We start from the raw sequence: 22,134 nt of genomic DNA, 5'->3' as shown, positions 1-22,134 counted from the left end.
GACTAGCCATATTTTTATGGTAAAGTTAGAAACAGAATGGCTAAGAGTTTGAAAAATCATAGGATCTAGAGAGCTATGGAATGTGATCTCATTTGTAACCAAAGAAAATGAATAAAGGTTTCCTAGACAAGGAAGTAAATGTGCATATGCTTTTGAAAGAAGTCCTGGCCTTCAATCTGATGTCACCATCCTCTTCCAGCATCAACTCTATGATGCTTGCTTTTGTTTTTATTTTTTTCTCACTATTTTTGCTCCTTTCTGGACCTTTCTAAAAATAAAAATAAAAACTTTTGTTTTAAGCCATGCTCTAGGTCATATACTATTTGTAGTTTCTAGTGGAATCCACATGAATGACAACATTGAATAGCCAGTTCTCTGTCACAAAAATGCAAATTTTAATGTTTTATTCACTGGCTATAATTCAAAATAGTAACAACAGAAATTCTGTACTTCATGCTCACCCATTTCTATCTTGTTTTGGTGTGAATTATACTGGCATAGAAACAGAATGGTGGATCAATGGAACCGAACAGAAGACCCAGAAATAAACCCACACACTTATGGACACCTGATTGTTGACAAAGATGCCAGAACCATACATTGGAAAAAAGATAGCATCTTCAACAAATGGTGCTGGTCCAACTGGATGTCTACATGTAGAAAAATGAAAATAGATCCATACTTATCACCCTGCACAAAACTGAAGTCCAAGTGGATCACAGACCTCAACATAAAACCAGACACATTAAATCAGCTAGAAAAAAAAAGTGGAGAATACCCTAGAACTCATTGGTACAGGAGAAAACTTCCTGAAGAGAACACCAACAGGACAGGCTCTAAGAGCAACAATCAATAAATGGGACCTCATGAAATTGAAAAGCTTCTGTAAAGCAAAGGACACCGTCATCAAAACAAAGCGACTGCCTACAGATTGGGAAAGAATCATCACCAACCCTTTATCTGACAGAGGACTCATATCCAGTATATATAAAGAACTAAAGAAGCTGAAAAGCAACAAACCAAGTAATCCACTTAAAAAATGGGGAACAGAGCTAAACAGAGAATTCTCTGTAGAGGAATATCGAATGGCAAGAAATGCTCAACCTCATTAGCCATTAGGGAAATGCAAATCAAAACAACCCTGAGGCTTCACCTTACACCCATCAGAATGGCCAAGATCAAAAACTCAAGGGACAACACATGCTGGAGAGGTTGTGGAGAAAGGGGAACCCTTCTCCACTGCTGGTGGGAGTGTAAACTTGCACAACCACTCTGGAAATCAATCTGGTGCTTTCTCAGACAACTAGGAATAGCGCTTCCTCAAGATCCAGCCATACCACTCCTAGGCATATACCCAAAAGAGGCACAAGTACACAAAAAGGACATTTGCTCAACCATGTTTGTAGCAGCTTTATTTGTAATAGCCAGAAGCTGGAAACAGCCCAGATGCCCCTCAACTGAAGAATGGATGCAGAAACTGTGGTACATCTATACAATGGAGTATTACTCAGCAATGAAAAATAAGGAAATCATGAAATTTGCAGGTAAATGGTGGGACCTGGAAAGGATCATCCTGAGTGAGTTGTCCCAGAAGCAAAAAGACACGCATGGTATATACTCACTCATATAAACATACAACATAGAATAAACCCACTAAAATCTGTACATCTAAACAAACTAAGCAAAAGAGAGGACCCTAACTAAAATGTTCAATCCCCATCCTGAAAGGCAAAGAGGATGGACATCAGAAGAAAAAGAAAACAGGAAACAACCTAGGAACCTGCTACAGAAGGCCTCTGAAAGCCAGAAGAAAACAGGAAACAACCTTGAAACCTGCCACAGAGGGCCTCTGAAAGCCTCTGCAGTATAGACTGTCAAAGCAGATGCTGAACCTGATGGCCAACTGATGGGCAGAGTGAATGGAATTTTATGTAAGAAGTGGGAAATAGCAAGAGCTGAAGGGGATGGGAACTCCACAAGGAGAGCAACAGAACAAGATAATTTGAACACAGGGAACTTCCCAGAGACTCATACTCCAACCAAGGACTATTCGTGGAGATGACCTGGAACCCCTGCACAGATGTAGCCCATGGCAGCTCAGTATCCAAGTGGGTTACATAGTAATGGGAAGAGGGACTGCCTCTGACATAATCTGATTGGCCTGCTCGTTGATCACCTCCCCCTGAGGGGGGAGCAGCCTTACCAGGCCACAGTAGAGGACAATGCAGCCACTTTTGATGAGAACTGATAGACTAAGATCAGAAAGGAGAGGAGAACCTCCCCTATCAGTGGACTTGGGGAGGGGCATGTGTGAAGAAGGGGGAAGGAGGGTGGGATCGGGAGGGGAGGAGGGAGGGGGCTTATGGGGGGATACAAAATGAATAAAGTGTAATTAATAAAAAATTTAAAAAAATGTATAAAAAAATTTTAACAGGCACACTTAACATATTACCCATAATACCTACAAAATGTTTTTTGAAATTAAGTTGTTGATGCAGAAACAAAGAAAGAAAAGAATCACAAGAAATAATTCTAAGTATTATAGTATTAAAGCATATAAAAATCATTACTGTGAGTCAATATCCAAACCACAGCCATTCAATCCAGAGTTGGAAAAAAAATTAATCCTCTCTTAATATACAAAAGAAAAGTAGGAAGCAGATTCTTGCTAGGAAGACAACAAGTTCAAGGTCTTGTCAGCTGAAGCTTGGTCAATGAGACTAGAGGAAGACTGTAAAGTGATACCCCATTACCAACAAAGACTAGACTTTTGCACCAGAATTTTCTAGGCCTTTCCAGCCAATCTCAGCTCTACCGCTGGCTAAATCTTCTCCCCATTAGTAAGCTAGTTGTATTCATTTACCCCTGGTACTTTAAATAGGTCCTGCCCTCCTCTCCTTCTGAAACATTGTTTAGTTTCTTCCCACTATCTGAAAAAAAAAAAGTGCATGTCCTCTTTATTTTCTGTCTCGTTCTTCTTCAGGAGGATACTACATTCTACATTCGCAATGTGACTGTGCTGGTCTCCCAGGCACTCTAGCCTGCATCTACTGCAGATGTCATATCCGACCATCCTTTTGTTCTCTTTCAGTGCATTATGAGCATGTTAAGGGTAGGGAATACGTCTTCACTCTGCCACTTGAAAAATTCCTGTTACATAATAAAAATGTATTGGATGTTGTCTAATTAATTGCTATTTAATCATGAATGGCCAACAGTCATTTTCCAGACCAATATATCATTCAGTATCCAGGTGAAAATTCTCAAGGAGAGATAACATTTCTCCAAGAACATTCTGAATGTCAGAAAATTTCCATGAGATTAACTATTACTAGCACATTAGCTCCCAAAATGACAGAAAGCAGTAATAATAATTATTTAGTTTATCTTTATAGTAGCCACTCGGTAAGATATTATTTTTGACCTAGTCCGGTGAGGCAAAGGAAACTCAGAGAAATACCTTCTAAAGATAATACTTGAATCTAAGGTATTATCAGAATGAAAATTTAGCAGACAGAGTCCAACTCTGAACACTATCACCTCAAAACCAACTGGAAAGCAGTCAGCCAGGCTTTCATCTCTGTGACCCAAAGGAAGGCAAACAAGTTAGAAGCTAGTACTTCAAGCTAAGCTGTCCTGCCTTTACCGTATCTCCTGACCTCTGATCTTGCTGTCCTCTGACATTCCTCTTATTCAGAGTTACTTGATATGAAACTCTCTTATCAAGCTTTTTTTTTTTTTTTTTTTTTTTTTTGGCTGCTAAACTCCCGTTGGTTGTTTGCAAATGTCTGTGTGTCTTCTGGGAATTAATTAAGATTCCATTTATTTTACACAAGAGCATAGTTCCCTCCCTACCCTATGTGTCTACCTTATAGCTCTATCTCCACTGAACTGTGTAGTAGATAACACATGATATTAAAACCATTAATTTATAGATCTTGTTCTTCCTGCAAATATCTATCCTGAAGCCAAATGCCAAGTCTCAATTTGTTTTGCAACCTTATTGTGCAATGTAATTCTGGCCAACTGTTGAAGCTTAGTAATTGTCAGTTGAGAGACACAAAATTAAAAGCATTAAGACCACTGATGCTTGCTTTTCGTTTGGTTTTCAGTTAAATGAGAATATTCCCATGTTTTACAACACTATGTTATTTCAGCAGCCAATAAAGCCAAGGCACAGAAAGCAAACCCAATGTGGAAGTATTATATGAAGACCTCTGTCAACTATGCTGAGTTCTAAAAATCAAACATCAAAGAGAAACCATGTAAGACAGATGAATCAGAGATTAATTAAATCAATGTTATCTGAAAAATTTTAAAGGAACAGACTGAGAAAAAAATACCAAGTTTAAAAGCTAAAAGTCTGATGTGTACATTTTAACTAAAATATGAGTAGTACATAAAAGTTTTGAAAATTAAACATAACTCTGTATTGATATCAAGACTATTTTAATATCTTTAAAGTCTAATCTGTTATGTTTTATGTCATCAACTTGTTTGAATTCTGTTTCTCTACAATAAAGAGCATCACGAGACTAGAGATGAATCATAAGCTCACAATATTTATCATTCACAACATGAATACAATAGCTCACCTTTGCTACGTCTGCTTGTCATACGGCAGCGCTATGACAAAGTCACTCTGATCTCATACCACTCTAATAGCAGTAGGACAAACCAAAAGCTACTGTTATTTCAGACTTAATTTTATAGGTTAGAAAAGATTACAGCTATATTCTGCCCTTTTTCTACTTAATCTACCTGAAAGAGCAGTCACATTGCGGATATTCTCATAGCTTTCGTAACTGCTCTGCCATTTTTCACTGCAAGATGCCTGAATGAGGGACAACTTAAGGATAAGTTAAACCGTAATCCCTGTATTGTTATTTCTTCTTAAATACTAATTTTACTAATCTTCTCCAAAACTAATATAACAACATCAGTAAAAAATTTTATTCATCCAATGATTGCTACTATGGCATCAATAAAATTATTACACAATATTCTCTTTCAGCAAATATTATTTTATAATAAATCTATAAATTCAAAACTACTAATGTAAGAAACCCATACCTGAATTTCTGCTACATACTTAAGAACTTAGGAACTTTTATATACTTTGTACCAAAGCATTCAAACACTCCATTATTTGATCAAAGGAGTTTTGCTTAAAAATAATTCCCTATCATACAGTTTTGAATTTGAGCATATTATTTGAGTACATTGATAATCTTTAAAATTATTTTATTTAGTAAATAATGTATTTTATATTTATTAAATATTTGAACATGTTTTAATTGTAATATAATTACATCCTTTCCACCTTCCTTTGACTCCTGAATAATTTTTTTAACTTAGACAAAATATTGGTATAAAATAAAAGAACATGTGTGACCAGAGCTGTTGGCTTTTTATCTCTAAATCTCTTTCTAGAGAGGCAACTTAAAGGGAAACGTTCTTCTTGTTAGTGAGACTAAATTACAAGGTAGCTATTGAAAAAGATGATTTTGGGCTGGGCTTGGTGCCACATGACTCAAATCCTAGTACTTGGGAGAAGGAAACAGGATGTTCAGGAGTTCAAAATTGTCCATGACTGCACAATTAACTGAAGACCAGCATGAGCTACATGAGAGCCTGTCTCAAAAAATAATTAAATAAAGAACCCTCCCTAATAGACTGTTCTAGCTCTCGTTTCAAATTTTAAAGGATGTCAACAATACGGTGGACTGAGTAAACAGACATAGTACAACCTTAACTTGACCTTGTCTGTATCAATAGAATCTAAACATTTAATTACATGCATGAAGAATGCTAGTACTTTTTGATAGCACAAATACATACATCCTCACACATAAGAACATGAAGAATAAATTAGATAGCCCTGAAGTATCTTCATGGGATTTTCTGGACATATGGAGCTCTAAAGACTATCATGTTGGAGGAATGCCTTTACCATTGTCAAAGTTCAGAAGAAAAGGCCAGCTATCTACTATAGCAGAGTCCTGAAGTGTTTTAGCTTAGTATGATAAGTATCATCTTGCCCAGAGTTTTTTCTCTTTGAGTTTCTGTAAAATGTCAGATATGGCCAAAATTATAGAATTGCTTTCCAATCATACTATATGCCTTCAATAAACTGACCATTATAAAAGGTTCAGAACAAATTACATTTGACATACTGATCTCACCATAATGCCCAACTTCAAACTTCAATGAACAGCTTTAAACGTGTTTTATTTTTCCAATTCACCAACTATCCCAGTACAAACACACAATCCTGGTCAATTATGTCTGAAAAGGCTACACTCTACAAAATACAATATCCATCACCTGTAGGTTGAAGCAGGATCACATTAAAAAAAAAAAAAAGATCTATAGACACCAAGGAGTCGAGCTTTCAGAGATTGAGGACAAAAAGGAGGTAGGTGTATTGGCAGGTTCATCTTGAGGCTTGAAAGGAAGTATGAAGCTGGAACATGAGGAACATGATAGAACTGAGGAAGGAAGCACCGGAAGAATACATCTAAGTCTAACGGTCCCTACAGAAGTGGCAGTTCCCTGATATTTGCTGAACACAGAGAGGCAGAGACTGGCATTACCATTCCTAACCTACTTGCAGCCTCTCAGTGGCTAAATGTGTGCATTCAATGGGAAATGCAGGCTAGACTAAGAACCAAGTTTGAACGGAAAGAACACTGACCCAGAAGACAGATCTGAATTCTAGCCCTTCAATCATCATTATCTAGTCATGGCCAGAACATGTCAGTTGTCTCCTCAAAATGAGACAGTTGGCACATCCCTACAACTCTCTTCCAGCTCCTTTCCATACAAAATTATATAAAGTTGTTCCTTGATACTGTGTTTATCATCTTTTTCTATATGTGAACACATATATCCATAAATAGGCTATGTTTTTAAAAGATAAATACAGAGCCCTATATGATAAAGATACATATCATTTTGAAAGTCTACACTAATTAACATATTAAATCTTAGCTTTCAAGTGTGCCAGACAGCAAACTATTCTCCACACTAACTCCGATAGACTACGTTATGAAAGATATGGAAACTGGAGGATTTTTGACACTGTTTTATAAACATTTAAATGTGTTAGACATAATCTCTAAAACCTGACATGAATAAGACTCTCCCTGCTGTATGAAATATGGGACGGGAAAAAGGATAGTGTCTTTGAAAAAGGCACTTCTCAAATGGAAATAAATTGAGATTATTTCATCAGGTACACTTGTGGGTGGATGGATCTACACCTGCACTGAATCTTAGACCTAGGAAATGACAGAGCAGATCATCTTTATGGCTTTCATGACAGAACCACAGCAAAATGATTTCCTGAGATCAATATGTGGTTAAGAGAAAGCTGTTTTCAATGGAAACAGGAAGCTAGGAGCTAACTTGTTTCTATGGTAACCAGAGCAGCAGCTACCCAACAGCTGTAAGGGGGGAGAAAAAGGGGCAGAAATTTACAAATGAAAAAAAAAATCAATTCTGGTTTACCTTATTGGTGTGACAGTTCTCAGGGTGCAGTGAGAATGGGCACAGACATGCTGTTCCTACTCAGGATCTTTAGCAAGAATTACTCTACAAATCTTAGAGATGAAAAGAAGTTTGGGTACTATCTTAGTCCAGTGAAACATCCCTGGGTTTTATTATTGTTGTTGTTGTTATTATTATTTAATTTTTGGAATAAGACAGAGGAAGCTGAACATGTTGGCATCAGGGTAGGAGTCTCACTGTTCTCAAAGTGCCTAATACATTTTTTTTCCAATTCTGTTTCCATATATTCTCTACCACAGTTTTCTTTCTTCCTCCAAACCCACATTCTATTCACTTTCTGTGAAAGTGTTGGCTGCATAGAATTAAAATTGTCACCCTTCAGCCTGTTAAACAGGAATCAAACCATATATTTCATCATAAAATACTGCCTGAACCTTTTTAAAAGAAAAGCCCTTAAAACTTCAAGCAGAACTGAATTACATTTCTGTAATATATTCATGGTTATTGTTTAGAATATTTGACACTATATATTTCCTTCAGGCAATCTGTGTTTATCTTTAGAGCCCTTGCTATTTCATGTAGACATATCTTAAATGTCGCCATAATAAAAAGGATATATGACTCATAAGTTCAAAACATATAAATGTGAAAATACGTTTATTTGCGATAGTAAAAATAAATAGTGGCGATTTAGATATCCAAGTGGGAAAGTCTGATCTACATCTTCACATAAACTTGCACATTTCCTTATTTTGATTTGCTGATCAAATAATTCTTGACAAGAAAGAAACATTTTCTTGTCTCTCATTCAACTTTGTCAACTTGAGTCTACAGATGGGCTGTTGAAGATAAATATGAAAACCATACTTCATCCATTCAGCTGCATTCATCTTTGGTACACCTGGTACCCAGCAATAAAACAGCTCTCTTAGTATGTGATCATACATGCTACTAAAATACAGTGTAACCAATAGGTGGCTTTATTTCAACTGATATGTTGAGAGTCTGGTATTCTCTGGTCCTGCTCAATCTTCACAATATATTAACCAGAATTGAATTTATTTCTGGAAAAGGTCAAATTTCACTTAGACTGAAAATGAAAACAATTGGACATCACAGCAAAATCTTCTCAAGAACGTGAACTTAAATTTGCTTTGTCCTACAGTTGGCCATGATTTAAAGTTAATAGAGAAAAAATGAAGAAGCTTAGCTATATTCTAACAGCTCACTTGTGTGATATAAGTACAACCCACATTATGGCATAAAAAGACTATATATTATTCTAAAATTAAAAAAAAACATTAAAAGAACCCTCATTAAAACTTCAAGGCCTAATTGCCCTATGTACAAGTACAAATTTTAGTCAATTGACCATTGACTTTAATTAGTTAATTAATATTAACTAATTAAGGTTGTTTTAAGGTAAAAAATATGTTGAAGCTTTAAGAAAAAAAGGATGATAAAAGTCTTAATTGTCATGTTAAGGAGCATAAATTTTATTATATAACTCAAAGTACCAGTTAAAGACTTTAAAGAAAGAAATTGTGATAAAACACACCCAAGATGAATTGAAGATGATGAAGACAGTGGCATAGACTAAAGCCCCAGAGACAGGAGTACTCACAATAATTTGAATGATAGATAGAAGAAAAGCTAAATCCCAGCAGGTTCTCTGGAATGAAGAATATGTAACATTATTGATATTGTGACAACAACCAACTAGAAAGTAGGTTGTACAATCAAACAATTTGAGGAAGTAAGGGTTTTTGTTTTGTTTTGTTTTGTTTTGTTTTTCCAAGAAAAGTACTTCAGTGCTTGGGATGTTCAGTCTTGGGCTGTTTTCCCCTCCTTGTTGGCTTTTCTGATTCAAATGATGTCCTTAAATGTTTTATTCTGAAAGAAATAATTAACTTAATGAGAGCAAAGAACTGCATCTTCTTCTAGCCTTCCCTTTATACAGATTTTTGATGTAGAGTATGTAAATAGTAGATACAAACTGAAGAAACAAGCTTTGTAAAAGAAAATCACATTTGGTAAACTTCATTTGTGAGAGAACTATGTATGACTATGAAGAGGAAAAATGTTCTTTGAACCTTACAATGAAAAGTAAAAGAACCAAGTAGGTCATGAAAGACATGTAAAAAGGGGTCACACACTCAAACAGAATTGAGGTCAGTCACCTAGCTTTGCCTACAAAGTAAAAAGGGAAGAATAGAGATCAACCTAACCGCCCCCACCCCCGCCCTTTAGAATTGGAAACAAATTCTTTAGAATGTTATTCTAAATCTGAAAATTTATACTTAGAGTAATAGCGACTCTGAAAAAACCTAGAAGTGCTACCAGGAAATTTCTAGCTGCTGTGTCTTCTTATGGTGCTGGATCTTGAATGGACATTCATACTCTGAACTGTAAATGTTGAGTTGGAGGTAGAGAATACATAGCATTTTCACAAATCCATCCCTGCTCTTCACTGTTTGCAAATATTGTCAATACCATCAATGGGACCATCTCTTCTTTCTTTTCTTATCTCAGTTTCCTACAACAGATTTCCATGACAACTTATATGGAATTTAAAAAAATTCCTATTAAGAAAAATAACACATAAGTTTGGCATATTAACATATGGACCAAATCTCTAGAATATTAAAATCTCTCAAATATGTATTAATATCATAATTTTAAATTCTAGAAAAAAGAAGATATACCAGCCAACAAAACACAAAATTACAGTGTCATAAAAGTCAATTACCATTTCCTACCACTAGTGTTTTAGGGTGACAGTGTAGGTCATAAAAATAAAAACGCTTCTTTTAAAATTGAATCAATCTCCTATAGTGTAAAATAAAGCAAAGAAATGGGTGTAGAAATTGAAAATGAAGTTCAATTAAAATTGTTCACCTACATATTTCAATAAAAATTTAAGATAATGTAAAGGTAGAAAGTTTATAAAATACTAAACTTAATTAAGAATGAGATTCCACCTCACACCCATGAGAATGGCTTAGATCAAAAACTCAAGGGATGACATGTGCTGGAGAGGATGTGGAGAAAGCGAAACCTCCTCCATTGCTGGTGGGAATGTAACAATGTACAACCACTTTAGAAATCAATCTGGCCCTTTCTCAGAAAATTAGGAATAGTACTACCTTAAGATCCAGCTGTACCCCTCCTAAGCATATATCGGAAAGATGCTAAACCATACAACAAGAACATTTGCTCAACTATGTTCATGGCAGCATTATTCATAATAGCCAGAATCTGGAATCAACCTAGATGTCCCTCAACTGTACATTTACATGACAGAATACTACTCAGCAATTAAAAACAAGGAAATCATGAAATTTGCAGGCAAATGGTGGGAACTAGAGATCATCCTGAATGAAATAACCCAGAAGCAGAAAGACACATATGGTATAAAGTCACTTATAAGTGGATAGTAGCCATATAATATAGGATAAACATACTAAAATCTATAGTCCTAAAGAAGCTAAACAACAAGAAGGACCCTAAGGAAGAGGCTGAAACCTCACTTAGAAGGACAAACAGGATACACATCAAAAGTAGGAGAAGACAAGGAACAGGGCAGGAGCCTTCCACAGGGGACCTCTGAAAGACTCTACCCATGAGGATATGGAAGGAGATACTCAGACTCATAGATAAACTTTGGGCAGAGTGCAGGAAACATATTGAAGAAGAGGGAGATAGACCTGGAGGGGATAGAAACAGCACAAGGAGACCAACAGAGCCAAAAAACCTGGGCTGAGGGAGGGGCTGCAGAGACTGATACTCCAAGGACCAAGGACCATGCATCGAGAGGACCTAGATCTCCTGCTCAGTTTCCAAGTGGGTTCCCTAGTAAGGGGTACAGAGTCTGTCTCTGACATGAATTCAGTGGCTGGCTCTTTGATCACCTCTCCCTGGGGGGGGGGGGGGGGGGGGGGGCCTTCCCAGGACACAGAAGAAGAAAAAGCAGCCAGTCCTGATGAGATCTGATAGGCTAGGGTCAGATAGAAGGGGAGGATGTCCTCCCCTATCAGTGGACTAAGGAAGGCGCATGGGAGGGGGAAGGAAGGGGGGAGACTCGGAAGAGATGGCGAGGGCTACAGCTGGGACACAAAGTGAATAAATTGTAATAAATATACAAATAAATAAACAAACAAACTATTAAAAAATGAGATCTGTGACAATAAAACAAAAAGATGTGGTTCTTATACTTAGAATCACTCCATTTACACACAGTTTTATCCTGCTACCTTCTCAGTGGTATTCTGTGTGAAGAAATATTCTGATATCACTAGATCAGGCCATAATTGGAGCTAAAATATTGCTTCACTTGTAAATTAAACTATGTCTTCTGATGTAAGCAACCCTTCATGATTTGAAAAGGTACTTTCCTGAACTCAAAGTCCACAAAGGGAAGCCACATATTGGTCACCGATTGGTCAATAACAAACAATAATGTCCAGCAGGGTTCACTTAAGGGTTCACTTATCTTTCTTCCTTTGTCAACTGGTGCCATGTAAAACTTCTGCAGCCAAGGATGTATTTTAAAGAGTCACAAACCACCTTTCCAAGTAGGAACTCTAATTAATGTCTTAAGCAGCACTGAGTCACAAGACCAATAGGCTGTGAGGGAACTGCACAGTCCAGTCAGTTATAATCAGGGGTTTTATGGAAAGGGATAGCTGGGAAGATGCCATGGCACCATTAAAATAACCGGGTGCAGCTAATGATTTGATATATGACCTTGACCGTTCCTTAACTTCTCAGTCTTCATTTTCCTCATCTCATTTAGGAAAGAGAAGGTCCTTGCTAAGTGACTTCTAAAACAGATTTCAGGCTGGTGATTGATTGTCACCTGATTTTGCTTTTACCCAATCCTGACCTTGTGCTACTCTCTTGATTCTTTCTTCATCTAAAACAGATACAAGTCAAATCCTCCATGTAATTACAACACAATCTAATTATGATTTTTTTTAAACCCAGTGACTGTCAAGTCAATGGGCTACCGTTTTCAATAATAATCAACTGAATAAAATCTCATAGTAAGGATAAAAGTTATGTACCTCGATAAACCTGGCTTACTATAAAATACAAAACAAATTGAGGATATCATGCTATGTCGTTGGGAAGAAAGATAATAAGGCAGCTGCTTTATTATATACAGGCTGAAAAAAAAAACAGTCACTTGAAGAGTCTATAAACAAAATCAAATTATCTCTTTAAGCACCAAGTGGAAGGAGCATAGTGGCACGCAGATGAAAACCAAAAAGTAGAGAGGAATGGTCATGAGCCTGTGATTTTATTTATCACTTTTTGTTAGCACTTTTGTTGGTGGTGGTAGTGGTGGTATTTCTGCTGCTGCTGTTGTTAGAGACAGGGTTTCTCTGTGTAGTCCTGAATGTCCTGGAACTAGCTCTGCAGACCAGGCTGGCCCAGAAGTCATGGATCCACCTTCTGCTTCCTCCCAAGCATTGGGATTGAAGGCATACACTACCACACCCAGCTATCAATAATCAATTTTTAAAGGCAAGCCATTTTTGTAATTAGAGAATAATTTTAAAAGCAAAAATTTAGGATTAACATTAGTAATTCCATGTTTGAATATAGGAATGTGGGACCATGCTAAAATTAATGTATGGGTTAAAAGGGCATGCCCAAGAGAACAGCACTGTTTTACACGATCTCTTTTATGTTCTATTTCTGCCTGAAAACCAAACAAATGTGCAGATTCTGAAGTAATGTCAGAAACCTTTCTCTGGATGTCAGTGAGCAGACAGTGGCATAATAGCTAAGACGCAGGGATTTCTGACATGCACAGAAAACTGGCCAAAAGGGGAGAGCCAAAGTTGGACAAGGAGAAAATCACCATCCTGTACGGGAGAGGGTCTTCCGTGAGCAGCAAAAACAAGACACGTGCAGTTGCAACGACTTACTAAATTCAGTGTTCTGTTCTCACACACAATTAAGGCCAATTCATACCCTGCATAATTTTTGGTTACATATATTTCTCCTATTTCCTTTAAGCTGGAGACACCGCCATTGGTGATTTCTCTAGTCCCTTCATGGGATTCCAGGAAGCTAACTGGGAAAGACGTGGGGTTAATTTAATCTCTCACTTAAGTTAGAAACCAAAAAGAAACACTGGGGCTAAGCCTATAACATAAAAAAAAAAAAAAAAAAATCAGGTAAAGTTTTCTGCAATCCGAGTTACTCAGCAAAAGAGAGCTCACCAAGGTGATTAATTCACCATCAACCTGTAAGGAACACAGACACACCAGAGAGGAATGGGCACCCAGCTTGAGGATCCAGAGCGCAGGCAGGATCGCTGGGAACAGTTCCAACAACACAGTCTTCGCCCTTGGGAAAAGGCAAGGCCAGAAGCATAGTCCTCACACAAGGGCCCTCCCAGCACACCCCACCTCCACCCAGTCACACAGATTCCATTTCCCCCTCTCAGTCCTCGGGTTAGATCCTTAATGTAGGTACTGCCCCAGAGAGTCAGATCTGAGAGTTAGGCCTCAGTGAAAAATGTCACATCAGAATGGGCAACAGGCTCCAAAAACACGTCCTAGCTAAAGGAAAAAAAAAAAAAAAAAAAAGTTGGAACAAAAAAGTTAAGGTCAGAACTAAAGTGAATACAGTAACGGCATTAGAACACATTCAAGAACTCTTCCAGGGTTCCCATCTGCTAGAGCAAATATGTTTGAATCGGAGGTCAGTGGAGTGACTGTCAGGGAGGGTGCAAGGGTCTCTGGGCTTTCCCTACCCCACACAAAGCCCCCGGAAAGCCATCTCTACTGAGCTCTTCTCTCCCCCTTCATCTCAGAGGCTGTTGGAGGAAAGAACCAAAGTTTGAAACAAAGTTGAAAAAGTTGCAGCAACCGGGACCCATAGATTCAAAGTCTTACCCTGGCGGCTCTGGACGAGTAGGGGTCCTCAAAGAGGGCCCACATGCGGGGCTGCAGCCTCCTCCAGCGCCCAGACTTGCCATCGGGCCCTCCCAGCCCTGCGGCATCCTCAATGCCCAGCCTCTTGGCCGCTAGGTCCTCATCGTCTCCGGGGTCGCCCCCGATGAGGTCCGGTGTCTCGAAGATGTCCAGCGCCTCCTCCGCGTCACGGTGCTGCCTGTAGGTCATCCAGCAGCAGGGCTCCACGTCGGTCTCGTCGATGCCCCAAAAGGCCAGCTCCTCCTCGAAGAGCGGCCCGCACACGTCGGCGGGGCAGTGCAGCTTGCCCGTGCGGTAGTAGTTGAGCACGTAGGCGAAGACGCCTGGGTGGCGATCGAAGAAGAACTCGCGGCCTCCCCCAGGGTGGTCGCTGCCATTGCCGTCGTGGGAACTGCAGTTGCCCGCGCCGCCTTCGAAGCAGCCGCTGGGGACAGGGGACAAGGGAGGAGGTCGCGGAGGCGGAGAGAGGGGAGGGGGCAGCGGCTGCGGCTTGTCGCCGGCGGCCGTCAGGCAGTCGCCCTGGGGCTCCGAGGCGGCGAGGAGGGCCAGGCGCGTCCCCGGGAGGGTCTTGAGAGTGCTGCGGTAGGTTTCGTGCCGGGTGCCCCCGACATTGAGGATCACCCTCTCGTTGTTCTCGATCTTGCCCATCTCTGTGGCTCAGACATGACTAGGGGAGGCGAACACAACGCCAAGTTAAAGCTCTGTGGCTCAGATACTCACCACGACCCTCCCCCGCCCCCACCGCCAGCCCCCACCTCAACCCAAGAGTGCCAAGATGCAGAGCTGGCGAGTGGGAAGGACCCTCCCAGGAGTAGCTGTGGGTCCGAGTCCTGTCCCCGCCTCTTGCATCATGCCCGGCCCAGGTTCCCAGAGAATGAAGAACAGTAGAGTTTTCCTTGACCTTCCAGGAAACCTTTCCTCTTGCGGCACACTGTCCACCCTTGGCTCTGACCTCCCTTTCCTTTCCGCGCTCCACCATGTCTCCCCCCTATGCCTATCAAATCCAACCTGCTTTTAAGCCCCAAGTCTCCCTTTCCTCACCCAAACCTCCCACCGCTCACTCCCCAGTCTTTTTTCTCTAGCCGTTTGTCTCCCCTTCCCCACTATCCCATCTCTCTCTCAGCCCCTCCCCTGATTTTAATGCAATTCTCCGTCAGGGAGTTATTGTGTTCGCTACTGCAACTTAGCAGTGTTGGGTGGGGGGGGAAGTGGAGGCAGGGGACTCGGGTGCCCCAGCTGCCTGCATACCCTTGCTCGAGCCTAGACGGCTCTCTTCTCCCCGGCACTAGGGCAGTGCCCTTTGCCCGCTCCGCTCTCCCTCGCCTACCAGGCACGAGACTCAACAGAGAAGTCAGAACAACAATAACAACAAGCGTCCCCGCCGCTGCCTTTCACCAAGGAGACCGCTGACTAATTTCCTCGTCCCATTTCCTTTCCACATTACGGTTATCGCTGTTGCTAATGTTATTATTACTTGGGAAAGGAAACGGCTAACTAGGATCCATCTTTGAGGACAAAAGTGAGCAATCTATCCCACCCCTCCCCCTTCCCAAGAAAAACAAACATCTTGGGGGTGGAGAGTGGGGGTTGCTTTCGAGGAGGGGCGAGGCCCAGGAGAAGCCGCTGGAGGCACACCCCCTGGGTCCCTGAGCTGGAAGACCGGCTGTTTCCAGCTTCTCCCTAGGGCTTCACATGCACCTTCTTAACTGCTAGGCATGGGGGGTTGGAGGGAGAGGAAGCCCGCCTGCACCGCCCTTCCCTTTCTCCCCTCCTCGTCCCCGGATACCTTAAGGAGACCGGGAGAAAAGTGGCTCTGCTTGGGTCTCCGAGTGGACGAGATTCTTCCTGCAGCGGGACGGAGTCTCTGCGGCCAGCTGAGACGCCCTCCTCAAAGGAGAAACTACTTGTTGGCGTTTTTCCGGGTTCAGGTGGTTGAGCCGCTTCTCTGGGTGCCGAGGTCGGGGAGACAGTCCCCGCCCGCCGCCCCCCGCGCTCCCCGCCTTCACGCTGCTGCGATCTGCGGGCTCTCCCATAGCCACCCTCCGCGCCCAGAGTCACCATCGCGCGGGGCTGGGCGAAGCATGGAGCTCGGGGCGGGTCCAGCTGGCGCAGCCTGACCCCGCCGCAGACCTTCAGCCCAGCCGGCTGTGCCTGGAGCGGAGGCTGACCGGAGGACAGGGGGGCTCACCCGGTTGAAAGAGAAGGCTCCCAGCTGAGATCTGGATCCACAGATTTGGTCCTTCCCCCCACCCCCGCCCTAAAGCAGCCTCTGCGAGAGCTGTTCCTTCAGCACCACTCGCCTGAGCACACAGCTACAGAGTGGGTGGGTGGGTCTGGGGAATCTAGGATGAGCAGCTCCAATCTCGCCCCCTCGGGAGCTCTCACCTGCTCTCTTTATGCACCATTCTCCACACCCTACCTCCCCACTACCCTACCCCTCCCAACAAGTGGGAGAGAATCTAAAGCCAATTGCATCTTTTCCTTAATGACAGCTGACAGGAGTCTGCTTACAGGTGACAGTGGATCTCCTTCCCTGTGTCTTCTACAAGGCTCCACTTTCTCTCTTCACTCAAATGTAGGTCTCCAGCCACCACATCACGGTTATATAAAACAAAACAAGTTTAAAAGTTTATCCCAGGAACACAATGCTCCAAAAAGTACAACTTCAGCTTCCTTTATCTGAAACAACCAAGCGACAAAGCAACGCCAAGCATCAGCCAAATCCTGCTTAACTCAGCTGTCTATTGGGTCTTGTTTATGTTGCTAATGTTGGCATAACTGAGCACTATAAACTTGAGGGGTTACCCAAAAGAAATGGAGTGTCCCACAGTTCCAGGGTTCAGGGTTGGTGCTTCTGTCAGCCCTGGGAGTGGAGTGTAATCCAATCAGCAACATGAGCCTGAAAATAGCTGTCCTCACCCTGCTTCTCTTCACATCACTCTCTTCCTGTGGGCATGTTATCTGTGTATCCAAATTCTCCCTTTTCCTTGAAGAAATCAGCCACATTACATAGAGCCCCATGATAATAACCTCATTTTAACTTGATCATCTCTAAAAAAAGAATCATCCAAGAAGTAGTGGACATTAGGACTCCAATAGATCGTGATGCAATAGATCCGATAGATCGAGAGCATGATGCAACTCAAACTATGTCTTACACACACTCGCATGTGCGCACACACACACACACACACACACACACACAAGAAGAGTATGTTCTCTGTATTTGTTTGTATGTTTCAAGAGACAATGGGGACAGGCAGAATGCAGGGGAAGCCAAAGCCTTAAAAGACTAGTATTCCATAATTCTATGAACATTGTAAGGATGGAATCCCAGCAAGTAGGAAAAGCAACAGGATGGAAGTGGAATGAAGCATCTTTGACAAATCAAATATTGCTATCAATACTACTATTTGGTGGCAAAGTTAGTTTCAATTGTCAACTTGACATGCTTTAGTTGAGGGATTACCTATTATCCATGGGAAATTTTTTTTATTAATGATTGATGTGAGAATAGTAAACTTGAAATGCCGGAAAAATTACCAAATATATTAAAATTCTGCCATCTATTCTCTTCTTGTCTAGCTACTCCCTTCTTTAATGTCATAAGTTCAATATATAAAAAGATGTCAACTTTAAAATAATTTAACAATAGTAATAATGGCAACCCAAACATTTGTAGTAAGAGATAACATTTACTGAGAGCATAATAATTGCAAAACTCTTTGTATAAACTCCATCTTTTCATTTTAATAACATAATTAGTCACATTATATAATAACTATTATGACTATAGAAAGATAACTTTTATCTTATATTAGTGGCATAAACCGCTAATGAAATACTTCAGTTTCATACTATTAGTTGTATTCTGGGAAAATACATGACAGAATCAAAAAGGAAAGGAGAGTGATGAGAAGAACTTACAGGGAGGGAAACAAAGATGTAAACTCTAGGGAAATCAACTAGATCCAAATTTATATGAGTTATTGAGAAGTAATCACACTGATAAGAGTAAGAAGTCAAAAATTTCTTATGATTCAAAAGCATAAAATTAGAGAATGTGACATAGAAATTTGAAAACAAAATGTGGAAAAATAAAGGATGAAATGTGCATGTCCAGGGAGAACTGGTACACAAGCAATGAATGAAAGACCTTTTTTGTTTCTTTGTCAATATAAGAGCATCCTAATACAAACATCCAGGGTTAGTTATATAAGATAGCCAAGAACAGAAAACCCCTCCAGCCAACTGACTCCACTGATCTTGCTGTAAAAATCAGATAAAAGTGAAAAGACAACAAAGCATTAAAAGATGATGAGCAAAACTGAAGAGGAAAAAATAACATATCAACTCAGTTTCCTTTATGACTGAAGTGGAGCAAAGGTTTAAAAGACTGTATGAACAGTACTGCTCACAGGGAGGCAACAGAAATGTAGCTCCCTTTGTGTTCCAGACTTAGCATCAGAAACGGCTATAGAAAGTGAACATTACCTCATCACCCAGAGCTCTGGATCTCCTGAAAATATGTGGTGAGCCTGGTATGCTGGTTCATGCCTCAAATGCCAGCACTCAGGAGGCTGGGGACAGAGGATGATTTCACATTCAGTGCTCTGGCCTGACTCCACAGTGAGACCTACAATGATCTGGGCTAGAGAGTGAGATCCTATTCAAAAAGAAAAAATACTATGACTTAAAGAGGAATTTTAATCTAGCAACATAGCTGCTCTGGTAAGGGATCACTTCCAAAGACCTTCTAGGTCTATGTGATCTGTCCGGAATTCAGACACACCCTTAGTACTCACCCTTAATCCTTCTGACTGGAATACAGACCTCTAATCCCAAACACTGATGTCTAATTGAGCAGCAGACAAAGTGATGAATAAGAAAAGGACTTGACTGAAAGAATCAGAGATAGGATATGCTCAACTCTCATGAGAACAGAAAGGAAAGGCTACTTAAGAGCAGTACAGGGAAAGAGGGGCATTGAGTTCAGTGCAAAAATTGAAGGCAGTGGAGTTCAGTTGACTTCCTGCAGTTCCATTCCGTTCCTGCAGTCAGTGCAATTCAGATTGTGGAGTTCAGAGTCAGTTTTTCTAAGCAGAGCAATTCAGTCAGAAGCCAAGAGAAGCCGGATTGACTTAGGCAACTTGGAGAGGAGTTTGAGCCAGAACAGCTGAGTTGAACCAGCCAGAAAGAGTTCAGAAACAGCTATAAGAGGTGAGCTTATTCAGCAGTAAATCTCAGAGGCAGGAACATTCTAGGCCTAGGTTAACTGAAGAATGGGGGCCAGAAGCTGAAGACTTCAAGGTCCAGGTTTACCCAAGATTAGATTGTACAGAGGCTAGAAGGTTCTAGACCTAGGCCTAGGGACATTTAGATAAATACGCTCTGGGATCAGATTAAGCTACATAATCATAAAGATTGGGTATGGCTTTCATCTAATTCACTCATCAGAAGAAATAAAAACAACATTTACAATGACTCAGATTGACATACCTGTAAAAGTTTAATATCTAAGCAAATTAAATCGCTTAAAGTCTAACAATTTAAAAAATGTTTACCTTTGCAAGGTAACATATCCGTAGAGTCTTCTCCACTGCAATAAAAAAATAGTCACAATGTTACACTGAATATCTCTTGTGAAGGACCCCCAAACTAGCTCAGCTATTGCATAAATAAAAGGAAAATAAAGCTCTCCAAGCCTAGTGATAAGTGTGCACTTTTAAAAAATAATTTTCTTTTAATATACATGTTTTAATCATCTTTTAATGACCTACTTTGTTCACATAGTCAATTCTATGCCATCTTAACAGGGAATCTGAGACTACTTTGTAAAGTACATAAACTTATTTTTGTTTTGTTTTGCTTTGTTTTTTGTTTGTTCTGTTTTGTCTTTTTGCAGTTCAGGAATCTAAGAAGTCTAGAATGAGGTTCGTAGACTGTACCATGGACCTTGTTTACTGTGTTCTCACATAGAAGAAGAGAGCGAGAGAGCTCACTTCCCATCAGTCACATGACTCCATCCGTATTACCTAAACACAAGGCTTTGCCTTCCAGCACCAACAAATGTGGGATCAAGTTTTCAATATGCTTTGGGAACACACAATCAGACCATAACATTTGTGCAGTGCATTTCCACTTCTATCCAAACTAATCATTTATGTTGATTGTGATGAGATAGACTTCAAGAAGATAAATTCTTGATTTTAGAACTTGGCAGTTTCATTTGTATGTAATACAAGCTACAGTTTTTCTCGAGGACCAGTGGATCTGCATAAATATCCATCACAGAAAATATATTTAGTTAATTTGAGCTCACTGCTTACTTAAAAAATTAATGTGCAAGGAAAGGCATTTTAGGTTGAAGGAAGAGGAAAAATGCTCATGTATATAGGATGGTGTTCAGTGATAAGCATTTTAACAGAGTTGAAAATAGCCTCTTTCGATAGAAAATTCTGCATCACTGTCGTCTACACCAGAAATTCACTTGAAAATAGAGGAAAGCGGAGAACACCCGGTCCTTAGCATGCTTGCCATGCAGGCATGAGAACCTGAATGCAGGTACCCAGAGCTGAGGTAAAAAGCCTTCCATCACAGGACTGACATCAAAAACCCGGTCCTCACAGGCATCCTCAGAATCTCTGCACTCAGCAGGCAGAGACAGGACGATCCCTGAGGCTCACCGACCAGCCAGGATAGCCCAGCAGTGAGCTCCACGTTCAGTGAGAGAACCTGTCTCAGAAAATAAGGTGAAGATGATACTGGGTGTCAGTTTCTGGCCCACACACACGTGAACATGCACACGCACACATACACATAGATGTAAGCTAGATAGATCATGATGAAAACAGATAGATGACAGAGATAGATGATAGGTAGGTAGGTAGATAGATAGATAGACGGATGGGTGAATGGATAGGAGATATAGAGAGAGGGAGGGATAAATGATATATAAACAAAGCCATATCCACACTCCAGTAAATAACCTCATTGTTTGAAGTTATTGCTAAAAAGAGGACACTATTAAACATGTTTCCTAAGGTGATCGGTTGCCCTCTACATAAGAATTAAATTATCAGCAGATAACAACAAAGTACATTGTCATTATTTTGGTTCCTGACTAAGTAATGGATGCTAGATAAGACAGGACTCAAGATTTTTAGTATTTTCTTGTCTTTTACTGTTATTTCATATATAGATAAATTTAATTTATATACATATGAACATTATTACTGATTCCCTTTCTATGTTTTCTTTAAAATCTCCCAGCCATGGAAAATTGCTATACTTTAAAGTCCACTGGAAAAGGTCTAGACACATCCTTTTAAATGCTTTTCTTTTAAATGCTGAAGTTTGTGCCATGAGATTCTACTGTGGCGGGTTTACTGTAAAACCTGTAAATCAGCCATCTCAACATGCTACATTCTAATGAAATACTCTACAGAAAGTTGGATCAAATCTAATGTTCATGAATGTATGCCAATAATTTAGCTGAGCATTCTAGCTTCAGCATATATTAGGAAGGCGTGCATCCAAAAAAAGAAGGAACTTTTATTATGAGCAAATCAATTATGCCAAATATTATCATGTATCTTTGTTCAAACAATCTGTTGCATACATGTACTACGAGTGTGTACAGAGCATATATGCACATATAATTTTACTATGC

The 22,134-nt window shown here is 40.2% G+C and overlaps 1 protein-coding gene across 12 annotated transcripts in view; it reads right to left on the bottom strand.

Annotated features, from left to right (window-relative positions):
• The window catches only part of Kcnc2 (potassium voltage-gated channel subfamily C member 2), a 181,819-nt gene extending 165,278 nt beyond the window's left edge, over positions 1-16,541 (bottom strand). For 11 of the 12 annotated variants that reach the window (XM_055626036.1, XM_055626038.1, XM_055626035.1 and 8 more), the window contains exons 1-2: positions 16,249-16,541; positions 14,424-15,129 (exon numbers count right to left, since the gene is read on the bottom strand). In XM_055626036.1, coding sequence (XP_055482011.1) covers positions 14,424-15,110 — 687 coding nt within the window. In that variant the 5' untranslated portion in view covers positions 15,111-15,129; positions 16,249-16,541. Of the gene's footprint in view, positions 1-14,423; positions 15,130-15,710; positions 15,790-16,248 lie in introns of those variants that run through there. The other variant, XM_055626027.1, reaches the window with a different exon arrangement.
• Positions 16,542-22,134: the final 5,593 nt, after the last annotated feature.

Source organism: Psammomys obesus, unplaced genomic scaffold (genome assembly GCF_907164565.1).
Source record: "Psammomys obesus unplaced genomic scaffold, mPsaObe1.curated_primary_1811, whole genome shotgun sequence".
Lineage (NCBI taxonomy): Eukaryota > Metazoa > Chordata > Mammalia > Rodentia > Muridae > Psammomys > Psammomys obesus.
The sequence above is the reverse complement of the archived record's forward strand: the minus strand, read 5'-3'. Positions and strand labels throughout refer to the sequence as shown.